Raw genomic sequence first — 12,657 nt, 5'->3', positions numbered from 1 at the left:
TAGCTTGTTCAAAGTGCCACTCAAAGAATGGTTTATTGTGATCTATTGCATCGTACTGATAATAGATTATGGGAGCTGATGGACTATCTGAATTTTGGTGATTTGACACATTGCACTTCACATTATGGAAGATGGATTTTCATTTTACCTACTCCAAGTTTTTGTTTGGTTGAAGTTTGGATACTATGGTTGAGAAATCGGATTTAAAGATAAGAGGGGCTTCATTTCTGTTGTCAATTAATTGTTTTTCCCTTCAGAGTTATGCGTGGTGGAACCTGGTTATAGATAACATACAAACAACAAATCCTAATTAAAAGTTCAGTTCTGTGACAACCAATTGTATTTTTCTCTGACATGACAAGGTGTCAATAAAACAAGGTAATTTTATTACTCCTACAATCCACAGGAGCTTGTTTTTAATAAGGCACCATCATACCCCATGGATGAGGCTATTAAAGAGAATAGCCATCTCGCTGTTAGCTTGCCAATGCCACACCTCTGCGTGAAGCTCTTTGAACTATTACTTTAACAGCAGAGATCAAGCGTGTCAAGGCAACACACTAAACTTCTACTTGTTCTTTGTTTGTAAGGTCGCATTCAAGTTCAAACCCACATGTGAAGGGCAAAACAACAGTGTTTTTTATCGCCATATACAAACAATCAATCATTGGTAATCATTAAATCTGATTTACTTTCTACACCTTTGTGCAGGGTGGCCATAAAAATGTCGACTGACCAAGTGATTTATTGTCTTAGAGTTGGTAATTGTAATCTAACCAAGTTTTTCCCTCCCTTTTTCCTTGTTTGGTTCTCTTTTTGTATCCCATTTTCATTTTGTTTTTCTTTCTCTTTCTCTCCTCTTTCCCTTCTGCGTCACTTTTGTGTCCATATCTTTCACTCTCGATTCTCTCACATTTTCCTCTTTTTTTCTCTCTCTCTCTCTCTCTGTATATATATATATATATATATATATATCTGTCTTTCTCTGTGTGTGTCTCTATCTGTCTATGTCTCTGTCTATCTCTCTCTCTCTCTCTATCTATCTTTCTATCTATCTCTATCTATCTCTCTCTCTCTTTGTCATGTAAACGTACCTTGTCTCCAGGTATGGGTCCAGTGACGGAGGGGGTAGTTACAATCGCCAGCACTATGAGAACCACAGGTTTAGTGGAACGTACAACTCCGGTGCTGGGGGTGACAGCAGGTATTCGAGGGACAGAGAAGATTCACATGGAAGGTGAGGATGCTCGGACGCAGTCATAACTCATCAGCCCGTTATCTACTCATTCAGTTAAAGCCCCTCTGCACTACTTATAGCTAATTGCGCCCTCCTTATAGCAAACAATGTCAAGCGGTACCCGTTGGTTCCACATGATCCTCTTTTCCTTATGTTAATTGAGAGCTGATTTGACGAGATAACCACTTCTCAGTGACCATGCAAGGAGGTCTAATCCCTCCTGGCCAAACCAGTGCAGATAGGCTTTAACACAAACTGCTTGAAGTGATTATTTGATAAAATATGCCTATGGAACAAAATTTAATGAGCATTAAAGAGAATTACGACACAATCTCATATTTGTAGGTGTAACAGTTATATCTATGAAAATATATTTTTTTTTAAAGGTTATATCCCAAACCTCATTTGTATTTTTCCCCATCAATCTACCCCACAAACCTGATACAGATATGATCACAAATGGGAGCACGGGTCTCAGGGGTCCAATCACAACAGACATTACCACCGAGGAGGAGGAGGGGATGAACACCGCCGTCACGCCAACGACAAGCCAGACGCTGGCAACGCCCACGAGGAACAGGCACCCCACTTCCAGAGGTCACAGTCGGCCGAGTCCAAGAAGAGAAAGCTGGAGCAGCATCGGGTGGACCGGGGAGGGGGCGACCACCATCGAAGGGAGGCGGGGAGGGGGGACTTGTGGTCTGGTGGAGACCTCCCCAGGTAACAGATGGGGATAAGAGACCGGGTAATTATCTGGTCTCAATCGATGTAGTGTACAAATAATAGAAATCATCATACTCAGAAAATAACTCTATGGACAGGATAGACTATCTCACCAGGGACCCGTTTCACAAAGCCTTTTTTTCTTCAATGACAAATGACAAAAATCAGTGACAAATCTGCTGATAACCAATCAGAAGCAAGGATTTCAGTAGCTTATAACAAAAAATGTCATTTGTCACTAATGACAAGTTTTGTGAAATGGGGCCCAGGACATCTTGTGTTGTACAGACCTGAATATAACCTATGACAAGAGGACATTTGTACAGATAGTGTTTATCAAATAATTGTCGAACTCTGTCACTCAAACATTTGTAAATGATTGAATTTGCTATGCCACCCCTGGCCAGATGTTTCAAAGCCCGATTCAAGTGTATGTCTTTTGTGGAGTGTACCACTTGTTCCCCATGCTTGGTCAAGATTCATTTGCTATCGATGAGATTCATTTTAATATGCATTTTAAACGCAAACAATAAAGACTGTCAACACTGAAATATCTGGCAATCTGATTGTTTTAAAGATACTGATTAAATTTTAATAACATTCATGCAATGATATTTCAATCAATACACAGAAGCTGACAGTGGAACAGCAATATTTCTTTGTGACAGTGAAACTATTCTTAAAGAAAATGCAGGTATACCTTTTTGGGAGTTGGTGTTTGTTCAGAAATGATATTGACAGTAACTTGAAGCGATGAAATAGCATAAGCAAAGATGAGAATGTCGTGTGTATGGCCATGTTTAGTTTGTTGCATCCCCCTAGTGTTGTGTACTTGCCAATCTACCTAGCTCCTAATGTCTCTGAAAACAGAGAATTTTAGATCTCATACTTAAAAGAAGTTGTTTGAAGATTACTGTAATCCCTTGAAGATGATATATGACAACAGCCCTTTTTTCTATTTCAATGGAGGTTCATTATCAGAACAATTATCTACCGGTAGTTCAATAATTTGCCCTCTTTTGTTGTATTCAACATGACCTTTGATGATTTAATTAGTACTGTTATTAGAATAAGCAAAATGTTTTTGACCATTATCAAATTTATATTGCAATGTACTCTATGCATGAAGGAATTAATTGAACAGGTGACAGATGCACAAATCCTACTTATTATTGGTATGTTATTTAAAACAAAATGATAACTAACAAGAATTGTAATTATAGACTGGTGGTAAGGTAAAAAATGACTCGTTCAATCATTTGAAGCAGCAATTTATCAGTATTACAATTCATATTGGTTAATGTTTAATAAGATGATTTAAGAGAAAATATATAAATCAATTCGTATCAGAAGAAGAAAAAAAATCTGTCACAAAATGGAACCAATAACAAAATTACTTCTTTGGACAGACTTGAAGTTGCCCATGATTTTTAAATAACCAGGGAGAGAAAATTTATGATGGAAACAAAAAGTGTTCTTTTCTGGGAAGGATATTATACATGTATCGTACATTTGTGGGGAAGAAGAGATTTCACTTGCCATACAATGAAAAATGGAAAATCAATGCCAAAACGATATGCTGTGTGTTCAACAGATTGGAGTTTGAAAAACAAGCCAAATATAATGCCATGGTAATTATTTTCATATATTAACTTATTGACATTGGAATGATATTAAACTAAATTTTAATTTTGATAAGGAAAGCAAAGTGAATCATGTTGAGCTATTGCAATTTCTTGAAGCACGATATAGAAAATACAGTTGTGCAATTAGACCTTGCAGGGCTTGTCGTGCTCAAGGGAAAATGTGCCTTTTTCAGCACACTTAAAATAAACACCCTAAATCTGCCTTTTAAGTGAACTCCCAGACTATGGCAATAGTAATGTTGTTTGGGAATGCAAAACGTGAAGTGTTGTACTCCACTCTTGCTGTGCCGATGTCTTGTTTATGTGACAAACAGATTAGGTATTTTCAATCAAACATTGCTACGCCAAGAAAGAAACATGTGGTGTTCAGTATGTATCAGTGTTTAGAACATGAATCAATTACAAGTTTTCTGAATATCTAATAATTATTATATGCTATTGCAGAAATTTTTGAATAAAAATGGCAGATTTTGTTCAGGATCTTTTCTCACTTAAACATGAAACAAATGGTAGTAGACAAATAAGGTACAGCAATGTAAAGGACTCTACTTTTTTTACGATGAAGGTCATGCGTTCAATTAGGTAAAGAAGAAATATTTGATATCATACGAAATGGTAATAAATTTCCTACAACTGTTGAACACAGAAGCTTACCATACAAGCTGTGTTTAAAGAATTGCAGGTGTTTCAAAATGATGTATTGCTCTTGTTTTGGCAAAGTCCCGGAACAAACCAAATTACTCTGCAGTTAAAAGAATTTGCCTATTCCAGCCGACTATATGTATTAGGTCTACATTCTTTAAGAGAATAATGGTGCTTATGTTTGGTTTAAAACATTTAATCTCATTTACTACATAAATAAAACGAGAAGAAGAAAAAACCTTATTATTAACAAAAATTAAATTTCCCTACTATGAATTTTGTGTCTACAAAGTTCCTTTTAATGCCAAATGCTTCCACATTCCACTAATAAAATTATATATTTTGTAGAAATCTATTGAACTTCAAACCTTTTTGCAGTTGTGCTTTATCAAGCTTAAAGACATCTCCATACATTACAAATTTTCCTATTTGTGAGTAAATTCACAAGAAAGATAATTTGCTACATGAGTTCTGATTTAGCGTAGGTGTATATAATGGCTAAGGAAAGAAGACACTCCTAAATTGTCAACATTTTCACTTGACAAACTGTCGACGAAACTTCATCAGCGGCCAAAATTCTCATTGGAAAGATTAGTTTTGTATGTGAAATGCAATCATTATTTGTCACCCTTGTATTGCAATGCTCGCACTATGAAAAGGTTCTTTTTTTACCCCATGAAGGAGCAAATAACTATATTGAGGAATATGTCTGGTTGTGTCAATGGAAAAAAAATTGATGATGAATTTGCAATTCTATTTTATCTGGAGACCTTGGTTTCATTCTCCAGTTTATATTTGGCGGATCACAGACAGAATCAGGTCATTGAATATTGTGCAGAATAATATTTTGTTACATTCAGAGTTGACTGTATATAACAAGTATGGTTTTCATCACTCACTGACGAGTCCAGAGAGAATTTTTTATAACATTCATATCAAATGTAGCATCTATACAGAACATAGTGAACAGCATTAGGTGGCAGAAAGTTGGTTGAACTAGTCTTTAACAGATGTGTATTTATTTGGTGAAAATGTATGTGTGGATACCGATGGTATTGTCATTTGTAATTTGTAACAAATTTATGTAAAGATAACACTGTAGCAACTCCAGCGAGTTTTATGAAGCACTTGTACAGATGGATGTAATATTTGTGTACAGTATTCTGTAAAAAGGAATTAGATGCTATGATTTATACTCGAGTATGTTCTCTCGTTATTTGCCTTGATATGTAGTGTCTTCGGTATGTTTGTGATGAACTGGCATGTTAATGTGAATTTTTGTTATTGTTGTTTAAAAGCATTATTTTTGTTAAGCTGCAAATAATGAGCAGAAAATTTGTCTTTTGTTTGTAAATAATAATATATGTATGAACAATGAATGAACTACTATTTGTGTACATAGATAATGATGTACATGTGAGACGGCTTCTTTGCCATTGTCATGGCATTGTCTGTCGCATATTCGTAAAAAATAAAAGATGCAGATAAATCGAGAATACAAGCGTAATATATGTGATATTCTTTATGTCTTGGGGATTCATTTACATAAGGAAGACATTTTACCTTTGACATATTTAACTGCAACATTTTTACATCAGACATTTTTACTTGTCACCGAAGTGACGAACAAAGGAAAATCTGATAAAAAGAAATTGAAGTCTTTAATTTGAAATATACTGAATCAAAAGTTAGTTATTATCCCAAGCTCTCCATTAGCTTTTTATGGTGGCCCTGAAGGGACATCGCGAATAGACTAAATCGTGAAAAATATGCGATAAAATTCACGATATCGTCAATTTTATCGCCTATTTTTCACGAAGAAATTCACGAAATTGACGATATATTGTGAACTTTATCGTGAACTTTTCAAGATGAAATTGACGATATCGTGAATTTTATCGTGAAAAGTTCACGATATAAAGGGCTCTTGCCTCCTTTCTTTTCTTTCTTTTCCTTTCTTTCCTATTCTCCCTCTTTTTCGTTTTTCTCTTTCTTTCTTCTCTTTCCCTTTCCTTCTCTCTCTCTCTTATTTATTTTTTGGCGGGGGGCGGGGGGACGAGGCAAAAGCCCTTTGCCCCCGTTTCCCTCTTTTCTTCTTCTTCCTCTTCTTTCTTTCCTTTTATCTTCTCTTTCCCTTTCCCTTTCCCTTCTCTCTCTCTCTCTGATTTATTTTTTGGCGGGGGGGGGGGGGGGGGAGGTAAGAGCCTTTCGCCCTTCCCCCGTTTCCCTCTTTCCTTCTTCTTCCTCTTCTTTCTTTCCTTTTATCTTCTCTTTCCCTTTCCCTTTCCCTTCTCTCTCTCTCTCTCTGATTTATTTTTTGGCGGGGAGGGGGGGGGGGAGTGAGGAGGAGGCAAGAGCCCTTCGCCCCCCCCCCCGTTTCCCTCTTTTCTTCTTATTATTCTTTCTTTCCTTTTATCTTCTCTTTCCCTTTCCCTTTTTCCTTCTCTCTGTCTCCCCCAGCTAGGGCTGGTTTTGTTTACGAAGCGCCCGTCAGGAGAGTACACGATAGAGTACACGATAGAGTACACGATAAAATTGACGATATCGTGAACTTTATATCGTGAACTTTTCACGATAAAATTCACGATATCGTCAATTTCATCGTGAAAAGTTCACGATAAAGTTCACGATATCGTCAATTTCGTGAATTTCTTCATGAAAAATATGCGATAAAATTGACGATATCGTGAATTTTATCGCATATTTTTCACGATTTAGTCTATTCGCGATGTCCCTTCAGGGCCACCATAGCTTTTCACTCACTATTTAAATGTCATGAATTCGAATTTTTCTCAAAACTATTACCGAACCGTGCCCTTTATAGGCCTACTAGTACTAGTAATATATGATTGGATGTTTTGATCCTTCTAGAAAAAAATGGGATGTTATTAATCCAATTGTTATGAAATTATGATCATCAGTACAGAACTAGAACTTCAATTTTAATACACTGCAGAAAGAAAGATGAAAGATACCAGCTTGTATCTGAGCGATTACAAACTAGAAGTAAGAAATGCATTTCTTTTTTGTTCATTGGAATTTCCTCCAACTTTCACTAACCCTGACAAAGCAACTGTGTGATCACGTCAGAATCTAGTCTATGACGGATATATTCTGAAAATCATAAATAAACATGTAATAAAGTTTGGCGTTCAAGAGTTAATTTTTAGGGGTCGGGTTCTTAATTTTCAGGAAATGTGACCTTCTGATTTTGCTGGCACTACGGGGGGGGGGGGGGGGGGGGGGGTGAAAATCTGAAAGCCTTACAGCGGCTGTCATTTTTGTCTTTGTATTTAGCAAAAAATGTTCATAAAATAGCATCAACCATCATATTTGTCTATTATGATAATGTCTTACAAATTAAAGGGTTAAAAGATTGATAAGATATTGCATGTAATGTAAACTTCTTTAAATCACCGATTTTAATAAATTATCCGGATACACAAACTTTCCAGACGCATAATACATCTGGATCATAGAGATATATACTTAATAAGTTAGTAGTATATATCTCTATGATCCGGATGAATCACACAAAACTGGAAAATGCGTTATGTATACAGTATATATATTGTGGAAGTTGGCGATAGAGGGCGCTTGTAATATATTATGGAAATTGTTGACGATAGATGGCGCTTGGCCTAACACAATTTCCACACAGAATGTGGATCTATTGTTGATATTTTGTGTCTTTAAATAAGTATCGAGTCGTTATTTTGTGTCATTAAGTAAGAAGAACAGGGAATATAGTGTTATACTCATTAAAAAATCATTTAAAAACGCAAATGATGAAAGCAGTGAGTAACGTGGATAATAAATATGTAATTTGTTCTCCATTTCCTATCAAGTAATCGTGGCCGAGTGGTTAAGGCGATAGACTAGAAATCTATTGGGATCTTCCCGCGCAGGTTCGATCCCTGCCGATTACGATATCTTTTTCATTTTTTTTTCTTCCTCATTTGAGTTGTAGGTCTCTTTTTATTAATCATACTATTGTTAATTCGAAGATGATTTCAGAATCTAAGATGACTCTATTGTAACACTCAACAAACACTATCTGGTAGGAGTCTATATTGGGGAATTAACCATTTTTGCTGACTTGAAATATGGAATAAGAAAGCATGTAGTCTTTCAACCATGAACAAAACTTGACAGCAAAGCAGTACGTTATTATGCCAAATAGCCCATCGAGATCAAGTGAAGGAAAAAAAGAGGACTCATATCAAAATAATCAGATAGTGTTTTATTATTTTATCTTTTATTTTTATTTCTTATTTATTTATTTAGTTTATTTTTACGCGAAACAATAAATCTGACTGATTCATTCAAACTGAAACTGTATACCCTGCGCCAAACTCCCTCTGAAACAAAATATTGCGATAGACCTTCAAGGCTTTAGAAGCAATATTGTGGAAAAATGTCAAACTAGAGCCTGTACCTACATACTACACCCCCCCCCCCCCCTCCCCACCCTAGCCACCCTAGAGTTAATGCTCTTCTACCTCCAATCAGACACATCTGTCAAGAATACAAGTCCAAATATTGACGTCGTCGGTGGGGCGTATACACGATGACTGGATAGACACGATACCAACACTTCCTCAGGGACCTCTCACCGTATTTTTCTTGTCGGGGCACTGACCCGGTCCATGATCAGTGCACGCACGTCAAACATCCATCTCCAGACTTCAGACGAAAGGACTTGATGGGTTGTCCACCTTTCTTCGTTTTAAGTTCTTCTTTTACTTCTGATATAGTTCTACGCCTTCCTCTAGTTCTTAGATATATTTTAAAAATCAATTTTTGTTTATAGATCTTTAATTTGTAATTCTCTTTCTTCGTGATTTCTTCGTGAGAAGTCTCCTTCTCTTTGTTTGAATTCGCCCATCTTGTGTTTGTTGTTAAAAAACACAGTTTCTGTCAAAGTGCGATTGTACGACCAGTACTCTGCTGAGAGTAAGAAGGATGTTAAAGGTAAAGACCAATTATGGTCATGCGATTGCATTGTGAAAGAAACGTTGTAGAATCGATCAGAAAAGGTTGATCATCTAGCATCTGCAAGGTTCTGGAATCATCAAAATGATAAGAAATTTGGCCCATTCTTCGTAAAGTTACAAGCACTATACACAGAAAGATGTATATGGGACTACCCTATATCTCTCACAGTCCATGAGGGAAACAAATTTACCAAATATATGAATTAGTAGGCGGTTTCCCGGCAATTTTTTTATCATCATGTATTAGTCAAAACATATTCTTTCACATGATTGGTAATGAGAGCTTCCATTTCATGTTTTGAAATTGGGGCGATTCCAATACTGGTCTTTACCTTTAATTCATATTACGTTGTAAATTCCATAATTTGACATAGCATTAACGCCCTTCTGGTTCTCAACAAAACATGTGATATTATGCTATAAGATATTAATATCATTTTAGACTACGTGTAGGTATCGTTCTCCTGTTTTTGCATCTGATTTCCTCAGGCAAGGGTCACGAAGCATCGATACCGTGCGAAACAATCCCAAGGTGAAGAAACTCTGAAATATGCAGATTATTTTAGCCTAAAGAGATGGTACAGATTAATACTAGAATTCATCATAATTCTGAACCAATGGGACGATATGACCAAAAACGGATTATGAATTAAAGGTAAAGACCAGTTATGGTCATGCGATTGCATTGTGAAAGAAACGTTGTGGAATCCATCAGAAAAGGTTGATCATCTAGCATCTAGCATCTGTAAGGTTCTGGAATCATCAAAATGATAAGAAATTTGGCCCATTCTTCGTAAAGTTACAAGCACTATACACAGAAAGATGTATATGGGACTACCCTATATCTCTCACAGACCATGAGAGAAACAATTTTACCAAATATATGAATTAGTAGGCGGTTTCCCGGCAAATTTTTTATCATCATGTATTAGTCAAAACATATTCTTTTACATGATTGGTAATGAGAGCTTCCATTTCATTTTTTGAAATTGGGGCGTTTCCAATACTGGTCTTTACCTTTAAAAGGGCTTCTTCGTGACGTTGCGGCTAGTATAGTAGATAGACAGAGGAGTTTAGGAATTATGAACCTTCAAAGAACTTATGCTTTATAGATGACAGCACTATAAATGTTTTCCACATTAAAATTTCCATGATAAACAGCAACGATATTGTATGAATGCTGAGTAATTGTTATGTCTATCTATTGCATGGTGCGAACATGTATTATTAGTGATTGAGAAATTAAAAACGGAATGTACTTATTGTCCTTCTCCTCCTCTTCCTCCTCCTCCTCATCCTCCTCCTCCTCCTTCCAGCTACTCCTTGTATTAAAACAGAAAAATCATGAAAAATGCTTTAATATTTTTAAACATTGTAATTACCGACGATGTCGTTATGGGTGACATGGAGCTCGAAGAGTCGAAACAGAGGTCACTGTTCGGTGGGTCAGGCAAGCCGAAATGGCCCGTGACTATTAGCACTGCAGGTGGTCAGACTGATGACCAACAAAACATAAGAGAGCCTTGTTACACAAAATTCGAAATCCCCCCCCCCCCCCCCTCCTCTAGATTATCTGTTCATCATCTACAATGTTCAAAATATGAAGTGAATTTTCAGGTAAATTTATTTGTAAACTAAATATTGAGTATCTTTTAGTTAGATTCATACTTAGGCTTAAGTTGTCTAATCGAAATCAGGTTTCTTCCCCGAGATGTCCCCTCGCCCCCCCCCCCAAAAAAAAGGAAGGTGAAAAGGAACTCAAATCTCAAAATGTTGTTGAGTTGTTTTCATCATATTAGATATGATTAATTTTTATGATATTCACCTACACACTCACCCAACTCTAAGAAGACACATGTCATGAATTACTCTTGAGAGGTCAAATGAGGTCATTGACCGAATTTAACATTTGACTTTTCATTTTCAAATAATTAGTGGTGAGCGATCATACATGATCAGCTATGATTTGTATATATACCCCAAAAGAAAGTTGGGACAATTACAATTATGGATGTGCTGATGATGACTATTATTATATTCCTTGTTGTTAAAGTCGATTTTGCTTCATTTGACATAGACGTAATAGAAAGATTATATTGTGTTTGTATATAACAATATGGTTATGTTTATTTATTTCTAATTAATAACATTGAAAAGCAAAAGTATTTTAATGACCAAGGATTTCTTAATTTCCATTTAAAATGTTATGATTAACAATAATTATGTTGTAAACATAATTTTATTGTATAATTTAAATTTTAAAGACGAGTTCCTAACGATATTGAGGGGTAGCAGCAACTAATTGAGATTAGTATACTGCAATTTATAACTTGATATATAATATCTTCTGTCACAGTAGGCCTACTACTACCAGCGGTATACTGAAAAAGTTGCGCTTTTGGTCATTAACAATCTGTTATTATTATCTTGTAGACTTTATGTCTTTTATTGCTTTCCCTTTCTGTAAACTGAATTGCCGACTTTTTATAACGGTTTCCAGAATAATAATTGTTTCGCCCAATTTCCTCGTTCCATCATTCAATAAAAGGCTTGTGAAAATACAAAAACATGAATGCGTACTTTCTCTCAATGACAAACCACTCCCATTCAATGACTCGCTAAATTCGTTATCTTGCAGGCATGCTCTCCTGTAATAAAAGGAACTGTAAACGTTATTTTCTTTTCATGACTTTCGATAGTCGACAGCAAATAATCACGGCGTCTGGACAGAATAATGAAAAGTCTAGTCTTCTATGTAACATTATGTTTCTTGTTGTCCTTTAAGAGAAGCTTAGCACCTTTTCTTTGAAAACGAAATTGGTTTTCGCGACCTATTCACGGATTCCGAAAGGCAACAAGTTACGTCAGACCAAAGAGATTCGAAGCCTCAAATGGAGGGACAAAATTATAGAAGATCCACAGCTGAATGGGACGAGTTGAGGCAGAAACTGTGAACTATCTACAGTAGTGAAATACATATCACTTTTAAAATGGACGCGATCTCGAAGACTTTCGAGAAATCAAATCACGCGCAATTTAATTTCCCAGTATATGATCATGTTCGGGTTACATAATACGTCATTGTAACGGACGCATTTTTCGGTAGGTGATGGACAAGGCTAATGAAATTGGCGTGTGATTATTTTTTGGAAAGTCTTTCGATTGTTTTGTTGAAAATGTTGAACTCTCTGACAATACAGATTAAGGTAAAAGTCACTTTGGTTTGCTCTTATCCTAGCAAATAGTCATATTTTGGTAACTCCTTTCATCCTTTTGCAATAGAACATTAGTGTTTCACTAGTTTCAACCTCCTAGCAAAGCAATGACACTTAATATCGGCCCCCTTGACACTCTGCGGCCACAAGAGGGCGACGTGCCTTCGGAGATCATACTTCTATGATCGAAGTTCTTT

At 36.1% G+C, this 12,657-nt stretch overlaps 1 protein-coding gene and 1 non-coding gene across 9 annotated transcripts in view; both read left to right on the top strand.

Annotated features, from left to right (window-relative positions):
- Positions 1–5,744, top strand: part of LOC575959 (chromodomain-helicase-DNA-binding protein 1) — a 48,357-nt gene extending 42,613 nt beyond the window's left edge. For all 8 annotated transcript variants that reach the window (XM_030976877.1, XM_030976874.1, XM_030976875.1 and 5 more), the window contains 2 exons: positions 1,106–1,237; positions 1,685–5,744. In XM_030976877.1, coding sequence (XP_030832737.1) covers positions 1,106–1,237; positions 1,685–1,961 — 409 coding nt within the window. In that variant the 3' untranslated portion in view covers positions 1,962–5,744. The remainder of the gene's footprint in view (positions 1–1,105; positions 1,238–1,684) is intronic.
- Positions 5,745–8,095: 2,351 nt separating this feature from the next.
- On the top strand, positions 8,096–8,177 carry TRNAS-AGA. Its single transcript has one exon. It is a non-coding gene; the product is annotated as a tRNA-Ser (tRNA).
- The last annotated feature ends 4,480 nt before the right edge of the window (positions 8,178–12,657 follow it).

The sequence above is a fragment of the Strongylocentrotus purpuratus genome, unplaced genomic scaffold, assembly GCF_000002235.5.
Source record: "Strongylocentrotus purpuratus isolate Spur 01 unplaced genomic scaffold, Spur_5.0 spur5_scaffold_9, whole genome shotgun sequence".
NCBI lineage: Eukaryota > Metazoa > Echinodermata > Echinoidea > Camarodonta > Strongylocentrotidae > Strongylocentrotus > Strongylocentrotus purpuratus.
The sequence above is the reverse complement of the archived record's forward strand: the minus strand, read 5'-3'. Positions and strand labels throughout refer to the sequence as shown.